The sequence below is a fragment of the Ursus arctos genome, unplaced genomic scaffold, assembly GCF_023065955.2.
Source record: "Ursus arctos isolate Adak ecotype North America unplaced genomic scaffold, UrsArc2.0 scaffold_20, whole genome shotgun sequence".
NCBI classification, from domain to species: domain Eukaryota; kingdom Metazoa; phylum Chordata; class Mammalia; order Carnivora; family Ursidae; genus Ursus; species Ursus arctos.
The window spans coordinates 8,533,626-8,559,046 of record NW_026622875.1 but is presented as its reverse complement, the minus strand read 5'-3'; the positions used below and the strand labels follow the sequence as shown (position 1 = coordinate 8,559,046).

Below are 25,421 nucleotides of genomic sequence, written 5' to 3'. Positions count from 1 at the left end.
GGGGGTTCTTGGATGACTCACTGGGCCCAGGAAGTGACTTTCTGGATGAGAACAAGCATGAAAGACAGAAGCAAGATGATGATTGCCCCCCACCCTAGAAAAAACCATTGTTGCCCACCCTCTAGTACCATTAGGGAGGGCTTTGGCCATATGGACGTCTCATGTGGAGGGCAACCTAATCAGGCCATGGCTGTTGTGTGACTTTGGCTTCTTATATCTCAATAAGTGACAAAGGCACATTCCTGAAATAGAGGAGTAGAGCTAGTACCTGACTAAACTAAAAGGGAATTTGTGGACCCACCAAGACTTAGCATATGGAGTGGAGTCTTGGCAAGTTAGGAGAGAGGCTAACCACAGAAATAAGCATACTGAGGAAAAGGAGTAAAGCTCATTGGTTGCGACATGAATTGATTTTCACTTGATAAATTGACACAGAATTTTCTATATATACAAGGAACATTCCCATTTAATATTAACGTGCTTTGTGGTATTTTTTTATTAATTATATTTTTAACATTATTTATAATGTAAATGTTGAAAAATGACAAGAGTCAGAATAGATTGGAGAAATGTCATTAATGGAGGAAATCACTATACAATTGCAGGTACACTGATACTTTTGTTTCAATTTATAAAACTGGTGCTTCCTGCCCTTTATAAGAACTTCTTAAAATTAGAAAATGGGCTGACTATCCATTTTTAGAAAACTGAGTTATGAAAGAACTACCAAGTCCCTTGTGATTAAGAGATGGTACCACATCCAAACGGAACCATCCCAGAGACAGGAAGGGCCTGTTTTTCTGGTGTCTCCTTAGAAATGAAGAAAAAAATGTCCCAGAAGCCATCAGACATCCCTCTCTTTACATCTCTGGCTGGAATCCTTTACATACCCTCTCCTAAATGTATCACTGGCAAAAGGGGAACAAGATTACCACAATTAGTTTAGACCAAGCAGGATTTATTCTGAAAGCAGATGATAATGCGGCTCTCATGGCCGGGAAGAAAGCTGTAGTGCATGGCTAGAAGGTAGCCGGTAATGCTTGCTAACATGGTAGAGCATTCATGATGCTTTGAAAAGTTATGACATGAGGAAGGCCAGTTGAACTTGATGACCAAGTTCAAGACACAAGGAAGGCCAGTTGTAGTGGACAGAAGAGCATTACCCAAAGATTTTCATATCCTAATCCTAACCTGGAATCTGTGAGTATATTACTCTATGTGACAAAAGGAACTTTACACATGTGATTAAGGATTTTGAGAGAGGGAGATTATCCTGGATTATTCAGGCAGGCCTGATGTAGTTGCAGAGATACATATAAGAGGAAAACAAGAGGGTCAGAGTCACAGAAGTAGTTGTGAAGGTGGAAGCAATGTTTGGAATATTGTGATTTGAAGATAGAAGAAGGGGGCACAAGCCAAGAAATGCCAGTGGTCTCTAGAAGCTAGAAAAGGCAAGGAAACATTTTCACCTGGAACCACCAGAAGGAATACAGCCCTTGTGATATCTTGATTTTAGGACTTCTTACCTTAGAACTGTAAACTAATAAGTTTGTGTTGTTTTAAACCACGAAGGTAATGGTAATTTGTTACAGCAGCAACAAGAAATTAATAACCCAGTGTGTTCAGAGCCTAGTGAGGATTTATGTGGAGGGGAATGGGAAACTATTAGAGGGATGTTTGGCAAGAGAGTGAAGTGATCTGATTTGTTTTAAAGGGTCAGCATGGCAGCTACCTGGAAAATGGACTGGAATGGGAGTACAAGAGCCATCAGGGAGACCAGGTGGGAGGGCATGAGTTCATGCAAGTGAGCAGTGACTGGTTGAGTATAAGGCTGTAGTGTGGAGATGGGGAGAAATATGTGTCAGTTCAATCTGACAGGATTTATTGGTGGAGTGGATGTGACTGGGGAGCAAGAGGATTGGAAAGGAAAGAATAAAAGATGGGATTTGGGGATTTTCAGCCATCAGGGTAGACAGTTGAGAGGCAGTGGAGTAGGGTGACAAGGAGCCTCGACTCTGGATCCAGACTGTTTCCAGCACTAGTGTTTAGTAGTTCTGTCACCTTGGGTGTGGTACTCATCTCTCTAGTCCCATTTTCTCAACCGTAAGAAGGAAATAAAGGCTACCTTATCATTATTGTGTTGATGTCATTGATTAAAGTGAGAAAATCATAAAAGAGATAGATATGGGGTGAGGGAAATAAAACAACTATGCTTTTGATGTATTAGATTTGGAATGCCTTTTGGACAGCAAGGTGGAGGTATCAAGGAGACAGTTTGAAGATGGTTATTTCAGATGAAGCAGTGGAATGGTACGGAAACTTGCCTTTTTTTTTTTTTTAAGATTTTATTTATCTGAGAGAGAGAGAGGGAGGGAGAGCACAAGCAGGGGAAGGGGCAGAGAGAGAAGCAGACTCCCTGCTGAGCAGGGAGCCAGACATGAGGCTCCATCCCAGGACTCGGGGATCATGGCCTGAGCCGAAGGCAGACGCTTAACTAACTGAGCCACCCAGGCACCCCAAAATTGCCTTTTTTTTTTTAATATTTTATTTATTTATTTGACAGAGAGGCAGCGAGAGAGGGAACATAAGCAGGGCGAGTGGGAGAGGGAGAAGCAGGCTTCCTGCCGAGTGGGGAGCCGGATGCGGGGCTGGATCCCAGGACGCTGGGATCATGACCAGAGCCCAAGGCAGACACTTAACGACTGAGCCACCAAGGCGCCCCAAAACTTGCCTTTCAAATCAAGAAAAATATCCAATTATTTCACTTCATTTCCTTTATGTTAGTTAGCAGGGGCCTTTCTGAAGGCTTATTCCAAGCAGTTGAAGAGAAAGGATTAACACCATTTGCTGAGAGTAAGGAAGGAAGGAAATGTTGAAAGAGTTGTAGGCTTTCTTTCTATTCCCTCCAGTTCCTCCTCTCCCCATCCTAATGAAGGCGAAGATACCAATCGTGTCATGAAGGGTGAACCATAGAAAGAGTGGCTTAACTGGCGTGGTGGTGGGAGTTGACCATGGTGACTGGAGTCCTTGGGACGGTAGGCTCTCTAGATCAATTGTCCATATAGTTAGCAAAATAACCACTCAAAGTTTTGAAGTTCTACTGTCCCCGCCTCTGGATTTGAAAAGTTGTATATGAGTCTGAACATAGAGTGAATGTCATGGTGGAGATACTGTACCTCAAAGCATTTTTAAAAGTTTTTAATTCCAGTTAATTAATTTACAGTGTTACATTAGTTACATTGATTCAACAATTCTATACACGACCTTGTGCTCAAAGCATTTTCTATTTTTATTCTTTATTTTTATTATTTATTATTATTATTATTTTTTTTTTTTTTAGGGAGAGAGAGAAAGCATGCAAGCGGGTTGGGGGTGAGGGGTAGAGGGAGAGGGAGAGAGAATCTTAGGCACACTGAGTGTGGAGCCTGATGCAGGGCTCAGTCTCACGACCCTGAGGTTATGACCCCAGCTGAAATCAAGAGTCCAATGCTTAACCGACTAAGCCATCCAGGTGCCCCTCAAAGCAATTTTTAAAGTAACATTTTTGTTTGATTTCAAAGCAAATATATAAAACTCGGAAAATACGGGAATATGCAAAAAAGAACATCATAGTTGTATTTTGATAAATCCTTATAGTCCTTTTTCTAAGAACTTTTTCTTAAAGTCTTCTTTTTCTAAGTAATGTATATTTTTTTATGTTTTCACTTAGTGATAAATATATCATGTAATGACATCTTCCATGTCATTACATGATACATTTATAGATAACTATTAAATGGCTATATAGTATTTCAATCTGTAGATGAATCATAACTTATTTACTAAGCTTTTGGTTTGTTAGAATTTCTAAATTTTTCACTTTTATAAGTAAGGTACTTTGAAATTCATACAGATTAATCTTTCTACTCACACACAAGTATTTCCTTTGGATAATTTTTGCTAGAATCAAATAATTTTAACATTTTTAATACATAATGACTCTTGCCTTCCAATAAGACTATACTGATTTATAATCTCACCAGTGCTTGTAAATACCCATTTCTCCACTTCCTAACTAATAGTGTATAGGGTATAATAACTTAAAAAAAAAAAACCCAAAAACTAGTTTTATTGATGAAACACTGTACTCTTGCATAGTTGACTCTGAATTCTTTCTTTTGTGACTCACCTGAGCATAACATTTGCCCACTTTTCTAATAGTCTGTCAATCTTTTCCTTATTCTTTTTTCTGTTGTTTTATTCAGAAATAACTTAAAACTTACAAGAAGTTGTAAACATAATGATAGTACAAAGAGCACCCAAATAGCCTTTACCCAGATTAACATTTTAACCCATTTGCTTTCTCCCTCATCCTTTCCCTGGCCCCCTCCTTCTCTCCCCCCCCCCACACACACTTTCCTTTCCTGACTCATTTGAGGATAAGTTACCCGCAACATGACCCTTTACCTTTAAATACTTTAGCCAGCCTTTTCTCAGGATGGTGATACTTTACATAAGCACAGCAATCTCTGTCGTAAGTTTACACACAGTATTTTAATCTACCATCCGTATTCTAATTTCGTTAGTTGGCCTTTATAGCATTTTCTCCTCTAGTACAGGAACAGGTAGAGTTAGCCTGTTGGGCAAGTCTTTTTACCTCCTAATTCTGGATATTTCCAGTCTATCTTTTTTTATGACATTGACATTTTTTGAAGAATACAGAACCCCTCAAACTTTTTTAAATAAAAATTTTCATTTTATATTGGTCCAGTGTTGATTGAATTAAGGGCGTGTACTCTTAGCCAGAAAACCATATAAGTGAGGATGTGGCCTTCTCAGGGTGTGGCCATCTGCCTGCCTTCATTTGGGGATGTTAATCTTGATCACTTAGTGAAGGTATTGCTCAGTTTTTTTCACGCCCTCGTTCCTGGGTTTTTTTGGTTCCTTTTCAACTAGTAAGCAGTCTATAAGAGACACTTTAAATACACTTTAAATGCTCTCCTTATCAAAATTTATCCCTCGTTATAGCATCCATTAATGATTTTTGCCTTATCTAAACTGTACCGCAGTGGTTGCTAAATGATGATTTTTCTGACTCCAGCCCTCCCTCCCCATTTATTAGCCCTCAGCATCCTACTTTAAGCAAGAACCTCACTTCTTCTCATTTATTTATTTATTATTGGTATGGACTGATGAACTCTTATTTTTTCAATGGTTTATAATTGATTACTGTACTGAATTGTTTTGATATATAAATTATCTAGGCTTAGCCAGTAGGAGCCTCTTCAAGTTGCCTCCCATGATATTGGAACTTGGTTTCCTCATCTTTTATAAGCACTTCCTCACCTTCTGACATAACGAGATATCTCAGATACACTTACTCTGCCCTAGCCTTCAAATCAGCTATTTCTCTGAGTACTCTTGGTTCCTTTGAATAGGAATGGCATTAGAGACCAAGATCTAGGCTCTAAGTACGCTCTTGTGCTGCTTGATTCTGCTGATGGTTTCATGGGTTTATATATATGTCAGACATATCAAAGTATACATGTACTTCATTGTATGTCAACATGATACCTTATTCTATTTTACAAAAAGCAGATAATAAAAGAAAGTAACATGTTTTATAAAGACATATTTTGCAAAAGAAAAAGTTAAGCTAAAATACAGTGTTCAAAGGTAAAACTTGGGTAATAAAACACTAAAGAAAATTAAAGTAATTATCATAAAATTCATGAAAATGGTTATTTTAGGGAGGAGGGAGTTGGCTGTGACTGGGGCGGGGGGACATGAAGCTTCTAGGGTAGCTGGTCAGGTTTTATGTTTTTACCTGGATGGTAGTTACAAGAGTTTTCTCCTTATAGTAATTCATTATATAATTGTTTTAAGCAATTTTTCTATAGCTTACAATTTTATTGTATTTTACAATAAAAATGGTTTTAAAAATAAATGACTGTTGTTCATGTTCATGATGCAAATAAATTATTACTTATCGGAAATTAAAGTCATGCTGCAAGTAGGGCAAACTCATTGACAATCTAACATATAGTTCATTGTACAGTTTATAAGCTATTTGAAGATACTTTCAGATAATGACTTACGAATAAGCAGTCTATACAATCTTAAACTGGAATATTACTCTTTCTTAATATATTAACTTTTTGAGTTTTGTTACAAAACCCAATTATATATAAAATCAAGACATATGTTTATTTCAGTTTTGAAATTTCCATTTGTTCATTTTAATGGTTTATTTTTCTGCTGAGATTTGTCATCTTTTCACTAATTAGAGTGGATTTTTTTTGTTGTTGTTATGTCTTTAAGCAGAATTATAACTGCTCTTTGAAAAATCCTTGTCTGCAAATTTCAGTATCTGGGTCATCTCAGAGGCAGTCCCTATTAACTGTCATTTCTCTTGAGACTAGGTCATGCTTTTCTGTTCTTTCTTCTGTTGGGTAATTTTTATTATATTCTGGGCATTGTAAATGTTATGGAAATTCGGATTCTGTTATATTTCTCCAAATACTATTGTTGGTGGGTGTGAGGGTGGTGCTGTTTAAGCACATAGTTAATTTGGTTGGCCTCAGACAGTAAACTCTCTCTAGGGCAACAGTTCAAATCTCTGTTTAATTCTTTTATCTTTAGCCTCCTTGGAGTCTGCCCTGTGGATGTATAGTTCAGGGCTCAGCCAGATGTGTGTGTAGGGTCTATATGCAGTATTGGGATTCCCACTCTTTGATTCTCCTATTTTGAGTCAGTTATCACTTTTTAGAACTATGGTTGACCCAAACACTGTGCTCTAGTTCTTTAGGCCAGACTGTTTTCTATCTGAAACATTAGTTCCCCTGCATGGGGCAGACTGGAGCCTCAGGTTTGAAATCATAAAAAACCAAAAAACAAAACAAACAAACAAAAAAGCTGACCCCATGCTGTCACCTCATTCCAAGTGTCAACTTACCTCCAGAATCTGCTTGTTTTTGTTCACTTTCCAATGCCTTCTAACAGAGTTTTTCTTTTTTTAATGTTCTCCAATGTTTAGACTTTTTACTTATATGCAGATCAGTCTGATGGGAGCCTACTTAGCCATTATAGAAGTGACTTGAAAGTTTATTTCTTTAAAGAAATGATAATATAAAGATGCTAAGAAATTTCTCCTAAGGATGAATAAAATAATGATACAGAAAAGCACATTGTTGGACTAACAGATTAGATTATTTTTTGGCAGAGAAAAACCCCTCAACTTTGCATTTTTTAATTTCAAGGAGGTATGCATGTATAATCACAAATAGAATATAAAGATAAGTAATACAGGAAAAACATATTTTTAAAAAAGGAAAACATATATACTTGAACTATGTTGAAATAAAATATTTGAATTTCTTTTATATTATTTTAGGAATAAATCTAATGAAGCTGATGACTGTCAAAGAGAACTTAGAAAACTGAAGTTTGAATCCATTATTTCTGAGTCACGGTATACACTGCAAATTTCTAAATTAATATTTTTAGTCATTGAATTTGAAACCATACTTTAAGTAACATTTTATTTGAAATGTACTTAGCTTTTCTTATTGTATTATTTAAATATATAATACCTAATTCACATTTATAATATCTTGAAGTTCATTGATTTTGCCTCTGCCTAGGTGGGGGAAGTTTTAATATCACAAAACTATCCATTTTCTTAGTATTTTTAAAGTTTTTCTTTAAAGTTAAAATTATAGTCTTTAGTTTCAAATGAGATTTTCATGTATCTTTGATAAACATAAAAATACAGTGTCTAATTTGTATTGGTGTGTGTTTTTTTTAAATCCTGTTCCATTTTAGGCATACCAGATTGCTTAAAGAGAAAGAGGATTCTTTAATGGCTTGTCAACAAATATATAAAACTTTACAGGAAGAACTGACTGCAAAAGAAAAGCTAGAAGAAGACAAAAGGAGAAGAATTAATCTTGCAGAAAATGAACTACAGATAACCAAAACTCTTCTGAATCAGACAAAGGAAGAGGTTGTAACACTGAAAAATGAAAGGTGCAGTCCACAATAATTTCTTCCAAAAATATTTTGTTTAAGTCAGTATTCCATATATATTTGAAATATCAAGGTCTTATGTATATTAATGACAGTGAAATCATGGCATTAAAGCCATATTTCACAAGAAAGGTCATCACATCCTATCACCTCATTTGACAATAATTAAACGGAAACCCAAATTGGTTAAATGACATGCTTAAAGTCACATAGTTAGTGAAAGTAGAGATGGAATCCACATTACATTTGGTGTTAGATTTTTATTGAAAAGTATCAAAAAGAGCATGTGTGATCTTATACTACTGAATTTCACCTGCGCCAATAAGTGGTGGATTCTGTCATTTTCCAACAGAAAGACATCTTTTTGTACCACTTTTTCCTTTTATTAGTTCTTATTTTCTTCTCTGTTATTTATCAACACCTCTTATTGAGGGCTTTCCACAAAGATACCTCTGGCATTTAGGTAGTAAAGGGAAACTAAAAAGCATGTTCATTTAGCCTTCCTAGATATTGTTGCTCAGTTAATTTGTCTTTAAATTAACCTATTTATACTTAATATCTCAAGCCTGCTTTCTTTCTTTTTGTTTTCATTTGCCTGGTATGTCTTTACTCATTCTTTTCAAGTACTTTAGTTTTAAATGCATGTCTGATATATAATGCACATTTTGGGCTTTTATTTGATTAGTTTTTATCAAATCTGGGAATCTTTAATGGGAGATATTATCCCATTTATTGATATAACTATTATATTCCAGAAGAACACAAGTTCCATAAAAGCATGAATTTTTGTCTTATATTATTCTCTGTGAACAGAACACAAAATTGGCTATTTGTTTTTCATTCTTCCTATAATTTTTTAGTTTATTTTTTAATTTTGTTAGTTTCATTTTATGAGTATTAGACCAGTTTCTAACTTAGAAGATTTATAAACTTTTTTTAGTTCTTTACAAGAGCAGCTATTTGTTCCCAGAGGAAAAGTCTGGGAGTGGGTAGAAAGCAGCTTAGAATTAAGATAATTGTCTTAGAACTTTCTCATCAACTCTTTGCCCTGGGTTATATCTGTCTCTACTCCGGGCTAGAAGGAGTTCTGTTCAGTTCACAGGGGACAAGTCTTATCTCTGGTCCATCCTGGGATAAGATGAACAACTGCAGTGCTGATTGCTAACCACCATTTCTTCCTGACTCAGTCATACCAGTAACCTGACTCTTGCAAAGATGGTATACCTTAGAGTTACATGAATGTTCATTCCACCCCACCACCTCTGCCATTTCACAACTACGTAGTCACTCAGCCCATAGCATATTAGAAGCAGCAATTTCATAAGCAGGAAATTTGCAAGAACCAGGGTTACTAATAACAAGAAGGAATGGCAGCTGAAAGATTGGTCATGCATAAGAAGAAAAAAATATGTAAATCCAAACAAAAACATGAAAAGCATTGCAGTTTGACCCAATATGCAATAGAAACAGCCCTACACACATCAATAACTTTGAGTGTTCCTTTATTTATACCATGGGTAAATAATTAGTGGCCATGATGATGACCCTGAGTGAGAAAAATAAAAATCAGTTTTATACTCTACATAAAAAGTACAGAATCATATGTCCTAGGACACCATGAAATAAATAACTTTTTTTTTCCAAATCTTCTGCTTATAACTTTGGTTATCTGAGTAATTTTCTTATATTCCTGTATTATCTAGAATATCCCACTTCTAATAATGTCAGATTAATTAGACTTAATTGCTTATCCATGAATGCCATCTTCTTTACAGTGGTCATTGAAAAGATCCTGTCTTTGCTCAGACATTTCTGGAACTCTTTTCTGAGGATTGACTTAAGTGCATATGTTTTACAATATTCTCTGTATGATGAATCTTTGCCCCTTAGGAATGAATTTGATTTTAAAATCAATCTCAGTAGGTTCAGTGAAAGCCACGTCCAGTGAATATGGTAGGAAGTCAATCTGAGAAATACCGTGTGGGATCAAAAATAAATTGTATTTTTTTTTCTGTGCTTAGTAAATTATTTCTTGCTGCAATTTGAAGAAGGCAGTCTTATGAGTGTTTTGAGGATTGATGGCATCATTAAAATAAATACAGAACTTTCGGAGGATTGCTTTGAAATACACACTCGCCTGGGTGTATGTGTTTTGCCACATTTTAAAGACATTTAGTATGGTTCTAATCTTACCTTCTGTCGTAAGTGCTGAATGAGAAGGATGATTTAAGTTTTCAGAGAATAGAGACGTCACTGAACTACCACCTTCTACTTCCCTCCTTTTTTCTTTCATATCCTTCCCCTGTTTCCTTTGCTCTTTACAGTTTAATCTATCCAAAAGCAGGCATGGTATTACTTAGTCATTTGGTGGTGACACTAAGTTTACTGTTTGCTACATAACAAATTAAAATGTGCTTATGGACCAGTAAGTTATCATACTATGATAGGAGTACTCCTAGACAACCCATTGTCCTTTTTGTCCTAGGCCACCTTCAAATTTTGTCTGCCGTGTCCTCTATAGTATCCTTAAAGTCTAGCACATATCCACTCAATAAATATTTGTTGAGTGAATGAATGACTTGCTTTGGGTAATTCAGTCGGTTGGCAATTATTTGAGCAGCATTTACTATATGCCAGCTGCTCTGTACCCTGGGGCTGTAATAGTGAATCGGAAACATCCCTGTCCTCAAGAATCTTACATTCTAATGAGACACATAGTTTAAAAAGATAAATAAAAGTGAAGAGCTAACTAGAATAATTATAGATTGTGATAATGGATATAAAATAAGTAGAAGGGTATTGTAGCAGAGACTGATAGAAAGGGGGCCTTGATTTGGTAAGAGCAGTCATAAAAAATGACTTTCAAAGTGATACATAAAGGAAGATGAGTAAAAGTAACCGGGCCAAAAGCCAAGAAGAGCTTTACAAGCAAAAAGCAAGCTTGGTGAGTTCTCAGAAATGGCAGTATGACTAGAGGCCTAGCAAGCATGCGTGAGGAAGGTGAGGACCAAACCATGCAGCATGTCCCAGGCCTTTGGGAGTTGGGTATTATATACAGTGCAATGAAAAGAAACCATTAAAGAGGAGTGACGCTGTGGAAAGATCATTCTGATGCTCAGTGGAGAAGGTATGGCAGTGGGCAGCAGGAACAACTCAGGTCATTTACTGTTTTGATATTAATGAAAGGACTTTATGTATGGTTAAGCCTAACAGACACGAGAAAAATGAAAATCTTCGGCTCCCTCCCCCTGCCAGCTTGTGCTGGGATATTTAAATGTCTGTACCAAGTGGATAGTGGCGAAATAGCCAGAGTTTACTCCATTTTGAGCCAAAAGGGATATATAAAAGCCAAGTTAGGGACACCTGGATGGCTCAGTCATTTAAGCATTTGACTCTTGATTTTGGCTCAGGGTCTTGATCTCAGGGTCATGGGATGGAGCCCCGCATTGCATCAGGCTCCATGCTCAGTGGGGAGTCTTCTTTCCCTCCCCCTCTGCCCCTCTCCCCATGCACTCTCATTCTGTCTCTCTCTCTCTCTCTCTCTCAAATAAATAAATAAATAAATAAATCTTAAAAAAATAAAAAAGAAAGCCAAGTTAAAAGGATATCTTGAAGAATAATGACCTTTTGAAAGCTTTTGAAACTTCTGTCCAAACCCACCTTGAAACTTGTTTATAAGCCGATCAAAGATTCTTCTTTCTCTTTAAGCAATCTGGTATGCCAAAAATGGAACAGGATAAAAAAAAAAAACTACCAAGAGACATTAGACACTATATTTTTATGTTTATCAAAGATATATGAAAATCTCATTTGAAACTAAAGACTATAATTCTAACTTTAAAGAAAAATTTAAAAATACTAAGAAAATGAATAGTTCTGTGATATTAAAACGTCCCCCATCTAGGCAAAGGCAAAATCAATGAACAACTTCAAGATATTATAAATATGAATTAGGTATTATATATGTAAATAATATAAGTCTTCCTTTGACTGCTGGGGCTACCTGTTAACCTGCCCCCTTTCTGTCTCTGGTTCTTTCCTATCCCCTCCTGACAGCAGACATTCCTTAAGGTTAGTGCATGGTCTTGGCTTTCCTCTCTCCTCTTTCTTCTCTTTAGTAGTAAACTGTCTCAACTGAGCAAGTTTCTCTGTAAAGCTTTACTTTGAAGTGCCATTGGGACCTCTAAACAGAGGTGTCCCTAAGCAGTTGGAGATGTGAAAAGTCCCTCCAAAGAAGAAGTGAGGCTCAGCAAAAACTTTTAAAATTTAAGCCCCCTGTTAGCACTCTTCCCTTTGTAAATCTTGCTACTCTCACCTAAAATTTTTAAAGCCTAGGGGCACCTGGGTAGCTCGTTTTGTTGAGTGTCTGTCTTCGGCTCAGGTCGTGATCCCAGGGTCCTGGGATCGAGCCCTGCATCAGGCTCCCTTCTCAGCTGGGAGTCTGCTTCTCCTCTCCCTCTCCCCCTCCCCATGCTGTCTCTCTCTCTCTCTCTCTCTCTCTCTCTCTCTCTCATGCTCTCTCTCAAATAAATAAATAAAATTGTAAACAAAAAAAAACCTTTTAAAATAGAGATACTGATAGCACTGACAGAGATTCTTGTTCCGTAGCACTGGGTGCTGCCTGGAAATCTTCCACCCAGCAGTGTCCCAAACACTGTCATGGAAGGACTTGCAATCAACCAGGCTGCCAGATGTGCTCTCCAAAGGCCAAAGCCCAAGTTGCTCCCAGTGACAGCGTGTGCTTCCGTAAGCTCAGGCAATCTCATGTGCACGCCACCCTTCCCTCACCTCTCCTGATACAGAACCCCTGCCCAAGCTCCACTGGGACCATTATGAGAAAGGTGCAATTTAAATGCTATGTGACTTCAGAAGAGGAGAAAAGGAAGATGTAAAAAGCCAAAACTAGGGAAAAAAACTGGTAGAACTGAATTTGGGGCAGGAAAGGCGTTGGTGACTAGGAGATAGTTGAAGTATTAGGACAAATCTATTTAATCCTACATTGCTCTCTCCCCCACACTCAGGAAGCTCTATTAGGAGAAGAGGCTCCAGTAGAAGGAGGAAAAGTAGGCCTTTCGAGATCACAGAGGCTGGGGGTAGAGGTCTGGCCAGCTTGGTCACAGACACACTGAGGCTGGAGAGAGAGGTCTCCTCTGTGGATGAGGAAAGATGCAGTAAGGCAGTGGACAGCGCCAGAGAAAAGTGCAGCTGTTTTCTCAATTCTATACTAAGAGCTTTCTGCGCTCCTGCTTCTGGGCTATAAGGTCTAGTCAGTCAGTGCCAGAACTCTGCCCAGAACTGTGAATTTGGGACAGCGCTTCAGGCCTATAGTGGATTAAATAGGGTTCTGTGGGCTGGCCTGCAGGCCTAATTCCATTTTTATAGAAAATTATTTCTGTGGTAAAATGTGTTTGGAATTCCCTATAACCAACTTCCAAATAACGTTTTATAAGGACATATGTGTTTAAGCTTGGAGACTGCCCACATATAGCACTTAGAGAAATTTATGCACTGACATGTGGGCTACGACCATAGTGCCGAAACACGCAGCTGTCTGTAACAGCTCTCATACACTATGCGTTCCCAAGAGCTGTATTAGCACCATTTTGGTAAATTCCGAGAAGAAATATAGGAAAATACTTATTCGCCTGACTTGCCAATAACAGGATGGGATTAGTGAAGAGCATTGTTGGAGGAAAAGTTTAGTTGTAACCGAAGTTACGTGCAAGTTGCTTACGTATAATTTCTTCTGTGAAATAAATAATATACGTCTGTATCTCTTTGTCTAACTTATTTTTTTAAGATTGATTGATTGATTGATTTACTTGAGAGAGAGAGAAAAAGAGAGCACGAGAAGGCGCACAAGCCGGGAAGAGGCAGAGGGAGGGAGAAGCAGTCTCCCTGCTGAGCAAGGAGCCCGATGCAGGGATGCAGGGCTAACCGACCGAGCCACCCAGCTGCCCCTGGAAGTGCTCCCTGTCCCTCCAGAAGGATATCTTAGGCTCTAAGGAAGGGTTTTATTCACCCTCCCCCACACATGTAACTTTAACTTCTTTTCAATTCTCAGGTCCTCTTCTTTCCCTTTGTTTCTGGTTTTTGTTTGTTTGTTTGTTTGTTTTTAATTGAAAGCTACAAACCCTCACCCCAGAAGAATATATACAAAATCTGGCAAATTTTTTTAGGAGGTTCAGGGAGTTTCCTGCTTTTCTATTATGTGACATGACCCCATAATTAAACAAGCGTGCTTCCTCTTGCTCTCTCCCTTCTCTCCCTTTGCCCCCACCCCACCTCTGTCTTTCTCCCTCTCAAACTTCCTCACACACAATCCATAGCTATCACAGTTGTGGGGAGCCCTCCAAGGTCTTCTGTGATCATGTCCTGAATGAGATGCTTCCTTCTGTGGCACTCAGTGGCAGGAGTAAGGGATCTGAAAACCAATCCGGACTCTGCTGTCCTAGCCACATGCCACAGGGGAAGGAGCTCAGTTTTCTTGCATAAGTATGCCATTCCCTTCTCCTCTTACCAACCCTTCTGTCTCTAGGTCTGACCCCACCCCGAGGGAATATCATTTCTAATTTACCAACCCAGAGGGGAATTCATGTCCAAATTTGCCCAAAGGCACTGGTTAGCAGAGCTGGGGCCTTCACCTGTGAAGCAGGTCATTTTCCACATTTTCTACATAACGAAAGAGGTTAAGCAAGGCTAAACCTCTCACTCAGGGTCACGTAACTGGCAAAGACAGAAATCAAGCTCTGCTGGGTCTAACCTCATTACACGTTCCCTCCGTTACATTCCCTCCACTGTAGTTCACATAGTTGCCTCAGCATCTGTCTTGAAGGGCTGTTCTGCCAGCTCCTCTCTGTGTGACTTCTTTCTCAACCATGTTATAACACTGAGCCTTCAGGGGACTCCCAGCCCTGAGGAAAGCAGGAGAATCCAGAGTGCTCCCCTTTGTATCTCCTTTTCCTTTTTTTTTTTTTTTTAAGATTTTATTTATTTATTTGACAGAGAGAGAGACAGCCAGCGAGAGAGGGAACACAAGCAGGGGGAGTGGGAGAGGAAGAAGCAGGCTCATAGCGGAAGAGCCTGATGTGGGGCTCGATCCCACAACGCCGGGATCACGCCCTGAGCCGAAGGCAGATGCTCAATCACTGTGCCACCCAGGCGCCCCATGTATCTCCTCTTCCTGCCCCCTCACTTTCTTACCCCACCTCTCTACTCTTTCAGGATTCCTCCATTCACTCAATAAATATAAGATGGTGACTTTTGTCTTCTGTTCCCTAGTATCTTGGCAAAATCAGAAGTGGAGCTGTATCTTGAGAATGAAAATAGAATGAAATAACATTTCACAAGACAGTCTAGAAGAAGAGAAGCTTAGTGTTTAGTTCCTTTAATGAGGCTTGTCATATTTTCATGAAGGTTAAAAAAATGAGAAGTGTAGACTATAAAAAAGGATTCAGAAGTAGTGTATAAAGGGTCTGTTACCTCTGTTACAATAAAGGTACTGTGGCTTAAGTATTTAAAAAAATGGACTTTAGAGTTAGGCAAATAGGTTAAATCTCAACTTGACCAGTATTAAATTTGGACAACTTAGCCACTTTAAGGCTCATTTTCCTCATCTGTAAAATGGGGACAGTAGTAATAGCTATCTTCTTATGAAGACTAAAGCATCCAGTATTGTGCCTGGTAGGTTTAAGTGCTCGGAAAATGTATGTTTAAAGCATCATATCTTATTAATGTTTATACCCTGCACTGGTGATGTATCTATTTATTAAATGTGTATTGAATGCAATATTATCTGCTTTACTCTTCAAGTTGTAAAGATTGGTCTGTGGAGTGATTCAGTTGGAATGCTATCCTATTAGTTGAAAGCATCATGAAACAAAATGTTTTAAGTAACATCATTCTAAAATAACAAACCTTATCTTTCCCCCCCCCCCAAGACTCATCTCTTTCTCTGATTTCCTATCTATCAACAGCTCTCAAAACAAGAGGCTTGCCAAACTTCTTAGGATACCACAGAGTTAACTGCTTTTAACTAAGGCAAGAGTTGTGGCAAAATCCAAATTTCCTCTTTGATTGACAATGTGAAGACATCTCTAAAAGAACAACTTGTGAAATAGAATTTAAAGCTGTCGTTTGGCATTATGGTTTGACATTTGTTTGCAGTTACGTTTTTAACTACAATTAAGGGAATCTAGATTTCTGCACGTATGTAAGAAATGAGATTCTCATTTTCTTTTGGGTCTAAGAATGTAAAAGTTAAAATTTTAAAAATAAATACTCTTAATTGCGAGAGATCCTAATTTGCCTATTGTGCCAACTCCAGAAATGTTATTTTTAAACAATATTTCATGAAATTGCAGAGTAGAGTGCTGCAGCTAGCCACACCTCCCTCTCAAATATAAAAAGCAAAGGCAGCATAACACTGCAGAAAGCTCGAGGCTGTGAGGAGCTTGAGCCAGCATTGCTCCTGAATCGTGTCACTTTAGATGGTCATTTACTACTTCAGGATCTTGTTTCTTCTAAAGCTTAGGCAATTGCATTAGTGTATTACCAAAAAATGGCAAGAAAGAGCCACTATATCCCCTGAGACTAAAACAATGCCTGACACATAATGGACACTCAATAAATATTTGCTGGATAGATGGATGTATGGATGAGAATTAATTTAATCCCAATGAAACCACTGATTGCATGATTTAAAAATCGAAAGCTCCCAGTGTTTCTCTCAGGTCTAGAGAGCTTCTGACTTGTCACAAATCAGAGGTGGGAATACAGTCCAAACTCCTGGATTCTAGTGATAATCTTCTTTATTAGATTCTTAGTAAAATCCAAATTTAGGACCTAAATCTGTGTTATTTCCTGTAACTCTAACGCATCTTTATCTCTTGAACTGGTTCTGAAGAGGAAATTAGATGTCTGTATGATATTCAAAAATGGCTACAAATTTTCAGCTTTTTATAACATGGAAAAATATGGAATATGCATCTAACAATGTTTTATTTCTTATCATTCCTCTAGATTTCTAGCAAAAAGGCTCACAAGAGTCAAAATTGATCCCTTTTAGTTTCTTTCAACACAAATTTTTTTTTCATCATCAGTGTCTTAAAATGGTTTTGTATTCCTGAATAATGTGGAAGCTCTTCCATGGGCGTAGTATGTAAGTGTGATTTTTGTTTTCGGAATCAGGATTATCTTCTTCATACATATAATCATCCTTGTTTACATTACTCAATGCCCATTTCATGCAATCAAGGGCAGTAAGTATTTGTACAATCACATATAGTTATTCTTTCTGCCTTGTCCCACTAAAGAATCATGCAAGAGTCTTAGAGTCTGGATCAGAGGCTTAGCAGGAATCAGAGATCTGAAAGTCCTTCTCATTTCTATAGCCATAAATATCAAGCAAATTTACCACTGCAGACTTTAAGTCCATGACTTTTAAAAGAGTTCATTCAAAACACCTGATACTTTGTGGAAATGTCATAGGGAATTTCATAACTCTGAAAATTCAGTGAATCATTATCATTTCATTAACAGTGTTTAAACCTTAGCCTACTATATTTTAGCATCTATAAGCTACTAGACTTTCAGTTTTTGTTCTAAAAGGAAACAAATAACAGCAGTGGTGTTTTGTACTCGGTCCATCAGAAGAATGTATATGGAATGGATTCCACTTTTGGTTGTATCTAAATTATATTCGTCTCCAGAAAGACTGAAATTTGAGCATCTCAAATACTCAGCACCACCCATTTAAAAATAAAGGTAACTTCTAGTGTACTGACAGACACCCATCTGGAAATGCTTGTTGGAATTTTCTCATCAGTAATACCTCTTTTCAAATAGAAAATCAGGCTTAAGAAATAAAATGGACCAAATTGCCAAGACTGTGGTGTCTGCTACTTCTAACAAGTGCATGGCCGGCCACATTCATTCCGTGTACTGGCATTTTAAGAACCAGGTCAGGTGCTACCTCAGTTTCCATTGACTGCTTTTCCTTATGTGATTAAGTTTACTATTATAAGATTCTAATATCATACCTAAACTTGTATGATGTCACTTGAAGGTAGATTATGGCATTAGTTTTCTATTGCTGCTGTAACAAATTGCTACAAATTTAGTGACTTAAAACATCACAAATTTATTATCTTAGAGTTTTTTAGGTCAGAAGTCCAAATGAGTGTTAAGGGACTAAAATCAAGGTGTCACTAAGGCTGGTTCTTTCTGGAAGTTCCAGGGGAAAGCCCATTCCTTGCTTCTTCCAGCTTTAAGAGGCTGTGGGCATTCTTTGCATCCTAGCTGCATGAATCCAATCTCTGCTTCCTTTGTCACATCATCAGCTTCCCCCTCTCTCTTGCCTCTCTCTTATAAAGGCCTTGGTAATTACATTTAGGGCACAACCAAATAGTCCAAGATAATCTCCCCAACTCAAGGCTCTTAACTTAATCACATCTGAAAAGTCCTTTTTTCCATATAAAGTAACATACAGACAATGTAGATTAGGACATGGATATCTTTGAAAGCAATTACTCAGTCTACTACAACTGTGGTGAGTTAAGATGGCCCTTATTAATCCTATAGCAACCACTAAAATACAACAAAAGATTTATAACTAAACAGCCAAGAAAGTGGATAAAATTGAATCATAAGACAAGCAAAATCCAAAAGAAGGCAGAAAAAAGAAGGAAAAGGACACAACAGATGAGACAAATAGGAAACAAATAGCAAGATGATAGATTTAAGGCTAACCATATCAACAATTGAATTAAATGTAAATTGTCTAAACATTCCAATTAAAAAGCAAAGATTATCAGATTGTATTAAAAAAATAAGATTCAGCTATAAACTGCCTATAGGAAATTTATTTTAAATGCAATGACACAAATAATTTTAAAGTAAAACAATGAAAAAATACACCTAGTTGATGCTAATCAAAAGAAAGCTGAAATACTATTGATATCATATGAAGTAGATTTTAGAATATTACCAGAAATAAAGAAATTCATTTCATAATGATAAGTGGATCGGGGCACTTAGGTGACTCCGTCAGTTAAGGGTCAGACTCTTGATTTTGTCTCAGGTCATGATGTCAGGGTCATGAGATGGAGCCCCATGTCCGGCTCCGTGCTCAGTGACATGCTCAGTTCTCCCTCTCCCTCTGCCCCTCCCCCCACTCACACACACACTCTCTCCCTCTCTCTCTTTCTATGTCTTAAAAAGATTCAGTGCAATCACAAAACTCCAACATAACTTTTCGTAGAAATTAACAAGTTAATTCTAAAATTCACATGGAAATGCAAAGGACCTAGAATAAGCAGGACAACTTTGAAAAAAAAACCTAAGTGGTTAAAAGATCAAAGTGACTACCTGACTCCAAGACTTCTTGTAAAGCTACATATTTAATACAGTGTGGTACTAGTCTCAAGAAAGACAAATAGATCAGTGGAACAGAATAAAGAATCCAGAAATAGGCACACCTATATGGTTAACTGATTTTCTACATGGGTACTAAAACAATTCATTAGAGAAAAGATAATATTTGAAACCATTGGTACTGGAATAATTGTATATACATGTGTGAAAAATGAACGTTGATTCATACTATGAAATATATTTATATAAATTCAAAATATCGATCTAAATATAAAATCTAAAATCATAAACTTCTAAAATGGAAGGACAACATTTATGACCTTGAGTTGGGCAAAGATTTCTTGGATTCAATACCAAAAGAACACTCCATAAAAGAAAAAAATAACCCTGATAAATTAGACTTCATTAAAATTAAGACTTCTGTTTCCTGAAAGACAGTTTAGAGAATGAAAAGACAAACTGCGAAATATACATCTCATAAAGGACTTGTTTCCAGAATATGTAAAGACCTTTAGAAACTCCATTATATGACTGTAAACAACCTAATAAAAAAATGAATGAAAGATTTGGACACTTCACCAATGAAGATATACAGGCGGTCAATATGTACACACACAAAAATCTCAACATCATTAGTCATTAGGGAAATGCAAATTAAAGCCACAGTGAGATACTACTACATACTTTCATAGTGTCTAAAATTAAAAAGTTTGAACATAACCAGGTGTTGACAAGGACATAGAGAAACTGGAATTCTCATACCCTGTTGATTGGAATGTAAAACAGTATAACCTCTTTGGGAAACATTTTGGAAGTTTCTTAAAAAATTAAGCATTATATTTACCTTGTTACCCAAGTATTTTACTCAGGAGAAATTAAAACTTGTACAGAGGTATTGATAGCTTTATTTGTAATGGCCAAGACCTATGAAATAACCTATATATCTATCAACGGGTGAAATCATAAATTGTGGTGTAACCATACAATGAAATACTACTCAGCAATGAAAACGAACCACAATCTAAGCAAGGAATATCCCCCACCTCCAGGGAAGAGATCCTCCCAGTGGGTTCCAGGGGAATTTCAGAATTTCAATGGGCTCCACCTGGTGTTAGGTGCATACCTCCCAGTGAGAGGACTACTCTATCAATGCCTGACTGCCATCGGACTTGGCCACTCAACTTGTTCTTGCCACTGAAATGTGAGAGAATGCACCAATTCTGAGTAGAAGCTTCAACAAATCCAATGTTTTGGAGATATTTCTTTTCCATCTGCTGCAAAAATAGCATTCCTGGGTAAGCGTTGCTCGTTGAGCTACATCCTGGAACAAAACATGGGGAGCAAAGCAGCAGATGGCACATAACATGAGCAAAAAATAAACTCTAGTACTTTAAGCTTCTGAGATTGCAGGTATGTTAAGTTTGAGATGTCTCTGAAATATAAAAGTACAGCAGTCAGATGGTGAGTTGGGTTCATGAGTCAGATACTCAGATAATAGAGAGAATAGATCTGAGCCAGAGATAAAATTTGGGAGTCGTCAGCATCTAGGTTGCATTTCAAGCATAGCAGTGGATAAGATCACCTAGAGAAAGAGTAGAAAGGAAAAAGTGCTGAGGAACATGAACATTTAAATGACAAGTACAGGAAGATGAGTCTGCAGGGGAGACAGGAATGGTCGAATATTTGGAGGAAAGCCACAAATGAGGTTTTTAATGTAATCCCACTTTTGCTGTCCTCATTCTTTGTTTCTTCTGCTTCACTTCCTTTTCTTCAGCCTAGAGACTGCTAAGCAAGCATCAGAACCTGCTGGGTGTACCTCACACTCTGAAAGATACATTTTTCTTTTACATTACTGGATTTTGAGCATGATTTGGACAGGGACCCTGCCTTCCTAATTCACCTCTGTCCCTTCAGGGCCCAATGACACTGCTTTGTCCCTAGCGTGCATAGCTGACAGTAAACTCTACCCTACTAGTCACCTGCCCGGTCCTTCACCTTAGTCTTTACCTTTAATTCCTTTCCCTCCACATACATGTGCTCAGGCTTTAATCACTAATTATTTTAAAATAAATATTGAATAGATACATAGAAGGTGAACATAGATGTAAAGTATAAAGAAGTAAAATACAATGAACATCTATGTGTCAACCACTCAGTTTAGGAAAAAGAACCTTACCATTAGCTTTGAAGTCCCTTTGTGCTTCTCCCCGGTTCCACCACAGTGACTCATTGCATAGAGGAAACCACCAACTTGCATTTTGTGGTTCTCAGCAAACTAAGAATAGAAGGGAAACTTCCTCAAATGGATAAAGAGCATCTATAAAAACCTATGGATAACACCTGACATTTCTTTGCTTCACTTCATAATTTTACCAGGTTGTTAACATTCCTTTAAAAAAGTTACAGTTTGCAAATATTTTATCTTCATAGAAATAAAATCATATTATAAGTGTTACCCAATTTTTTTTGAACAAATTTTAATTATGTTCCTAGGATTTGTCCATTATGGTGCATATAGCTGAAAAGCATTCACTTCTTTATCTATATTGTATTCTAAACTATACAACTATACAATTGATTTATCCTTTCTGCTTTAACTGTGTTCTGTAAGTTTTGATATGTAGCAATTTCATTATTGTTCAATTCTAAGTATTTTTAAATATCAGTTACGATTTTTTACTTGACCCAAGACTTACTCAGAAATGTATTTTTTAAATTTCCAAATACATGGAGATATTTTACATATCTTTTGTTACAGACGTTTGTTTTCTGAGAATATGGACTCTAATGGTGCTGTTCAGTAGTATAATGTGAACCACATTAGTAATTTTAAATTTTTCAATTGCCACATTAAAAGAGAAAATAAACAGGTAAAATGTATAATATATTTTACTTAACTCCATATATACAAATTATTTAAATATGTAATCATCTTTAAAATTTATCACGGATATTTTAGATTTTTGGGAGGTACTAAGTTTTCAAATTTGCTGTGCATTTTAAATTTAGGTATCCTAATTTGAACCAGTTACACTTCAAGTGCTTAGAAGCTACATATGGTTAGTGGCTACCATATTGGACTATACAGGTTAATCAGACAACTGTTTGAAATTCACTTTCTGGTGTAGGATGTCCATTTCATGTGAGCTGGAAAATAATTATGTGTTTTTCTACTAATCGGGTACAAGCTTCTGTACATGAACCTTAAATCAGTCTTATTTGCATTATTAAAATCCTCTATATTTTTACTGAATTAATTGTCTGCTTGACCTTGGGTTGCTGCATTGCACATTACAGGAAGACCTCTCACATAATAGCCTGAAGTTGTGCAGTATACATTTCCATGGCCTTATTTGGTGGTCCCAGAGACTGACTTACATAACTGAGGGAACTGTGTTGAAATCTGCCACTATTGTATGGATTTTACAGTTTCTCCTTACAGTTCTATAAAGTTTTACTTTATATAGTTGGAGGCAATTTTAGCAGGTACATATAAATTTAGGCTATGGTGAAATAACCTGTTATCACTATAAGCCAAGAATAATGAATTTGTCTTAAAGTTTACTTTGTCTAATATCAATATAGTTGCATGCTTCTTTTTCTTTAATATTTCCCTGTTACACCTTTAAAAAAAAAAAAAGGAAATCTTTCCATGTCCTTATGTTTTTGTGTTTTTTTTAAAGATTTTATTTATTTATCTGACAGAGATAGAGACAGCCAGCGAGAGAGGGAACACAAGCAGGGGGAGTGGGAGAGGAAGAAGCAGGCTCATAGCGGAGGAGCCTGATTTGGGGCTCGATCCCATAACGCCGGGATCACGCCCTGAGCTGAAGGCAGACGCTTCACCGCTGTGCCACCCAGGCGCCCCCCATGTCCTTATGTTTTAGGAATGCCTCTTATAAAGAACATGTAGCTCAGCTATATTTGTTTATCAAGCCTGTTTCTCTTTTTTAACTTGCGAGTTTAATTTATTTACCATCATTGTGATTGCTACCTTAAGCTTTCTATTTTTTCCTCTTTTTCTGCACTGTTTCTACCTTTTGGGCCTTTGGGTGGAGGGGGGTATTACTGGAGTTTTGTTTATTTTCTTTGTGCTTTTTCCTCTAATGGTATATTCTATTTCTATTCTTTTAGTGGTTGTTTTTGAAATTTTACCATGCATACTTAATGAAGTCTGAAATTAATATCTCAGGCTCCCCTTGAATCATGCAAAGACCAAAGAACACTTGAGCTCAAAACTATAATTTTATACAGATATTTGTTTACAATTACCTGCATAGGGCTGGCTACATAATTTTCAGGGCCCGGTACAAAATGGAAATGTGGGGTTTCTTGTTCAAAAAGCTACAAAGAAGCTTTTTTCCCCTGCCTTCACACTATCTCTTTCAACCTGACATGGTGTTTTCTTGAGTACTATTGAACGTTGTGATCCCTTGGACATGGGGAAATGGATGCTGGCTTTCACAGACACCCAGTACTCTTCCCCAGGCTTCAGAGCAAGGGGGGTGTACACATGCCCACTCCTCACCCTTCCCCATGCAGGTACCTGCACCTGAGCCCACGTCCAAAGCAGAGGAAGCCCAGATGCTGGGCAAGGGGTGAGGAGCAGGGGCTGGAGAACCATCCTGGAAAGGCAGGGAGGTGGGAGGAGGTAGGACTGTATGGGAACCAAGGCTCCAAGCCAAGCCCCTGGTACATGCTCAATTGTCCCATCAGACCTCACATAAAACACAAATTTAAAGATAAAATTATTAAGAATTTCTTGATGATGACCATAAAGCATTAATTCTGAAGCACAGGATCCCCTTCTGAGCATGGGCCTTGTTCAGCTGTCCTGATCATATGCCCAGGAAGTCCTCCCTGCATGTGTGTTTGCCAGTTTCTTTGCTCACATTTCCTCTTGCATGCTTGACCTTCCTTCTGAGATCTTACCCCTTCCTGCAAAGCATAGTCTATAGAAGGTTCTTTTGCAAAGATCCTTTAGCTTGTAGAAAACACTCTGATTTTATTTATCTGAGCATATTTTATTTCGGTCTCATTCTGAAAGATAGTTTTGCTGGGTACCCAACCTCAGTTGGTGGTTATTTTCTCATAAAATTTTGAACATATTGTTTTGCTGTCTGACTTCCTTTGTGTTGGAGAATAAGCTTTCAATATGTTTGGGTTCCTTTGAAGATAATGGTTTTTTTCTCTCCAGCTTCTTTTAAGACCTCTTTTACTTTGATGTTCTTCATGTTCACAATCAGATGCCCAGATGGGAAATTTATTTTTATTTGTCTTGCTTGGAATCCATTTGGCTTCCTAGATTTGTGACTTAGTGTTTTTCCTCAATCTGGAATAGTCCCCTCAAATATTGCTTCCTCTCCCTTTTCTCTCCTCTCCTTCTGAAATAGTGAATTGATATATATTAGATCTTTTCACTCTGTCCTCCATGCATCAACTTCTCTTTTATATTTTCCATATGTTTCACTTCCTGCACTTCACTCTGTATAATTTCTTTAAATCTCCTTTTCAGTTTATTACTTCATTTTTTAGCTATGAATAATCTGCTACAGGACCACCCACTGTTTTTCTTTTTGATTATTATATTTTTAATTTCTGCAAGTTTGATTTGTTTTTTTTTCCATGTTTCATTAGTTATTTAAATCACTTTTATTTCTTTGAACCTTTTATATTCTGTATCTGAAAATTCAACACTTTAGAAAGTATGAGTTTGATTATGCTTTGATTTGTGTCTGCTTGTTCTTTCTCTTACTGGCTTTTTTTTTTCTTTATAGTTTTGTGATTTTTAAAAAATCAGGATCTCCTAGGTCTTGACTTTTTAAGCTGTAGAAAGTCTTTGAGTCCCAAGTTGAAGATAGGTTGCTCCCAAAAATATTGATTTTTTTTCTACCAGGCATCTGGAGACAAAGTCAACCTATTACCACTTTAAGATACAATTTCAACATGAAGCTGTTTGAACTACTTAGGTTGAATGAATTCATGATACAAACGTGCATTAGGGTTAGTTTGTGCTTACAAATTCCTGCGAGAGATTTATA

General features: G+C 37.3%; 1 protein-coding gene across 4 annotated transcripts in view; it reads left to right on the top strand.

Annotated features, from left to right (window-relative positions):
- The window catches only part of LEKR1 (leucine, glutamate and lysine rich 1), a 169,940-nt gene that overhangs the window by 110,027 nt on the left and 34,492 nt on the right, over positions 1–25,421 (top strand). For all 4 annotated transcript variants that reach the window (XM_026497347.4, XM_057315998.1, XM_057315997.1 and 1 more), the window contains 2 exons: positions 7,373–7,450; positions 7,804–8,007. In XM_026497347.4, coding sequence (XP_026353132.2) covers positions 7,373–7,450; positions 7,804–8,007 — 282 coding nt within the window. The remainder of the gene's footprint in view (positions 1–7,372; positions 7,451–7,803; positions 8,008–25,421) is intronic.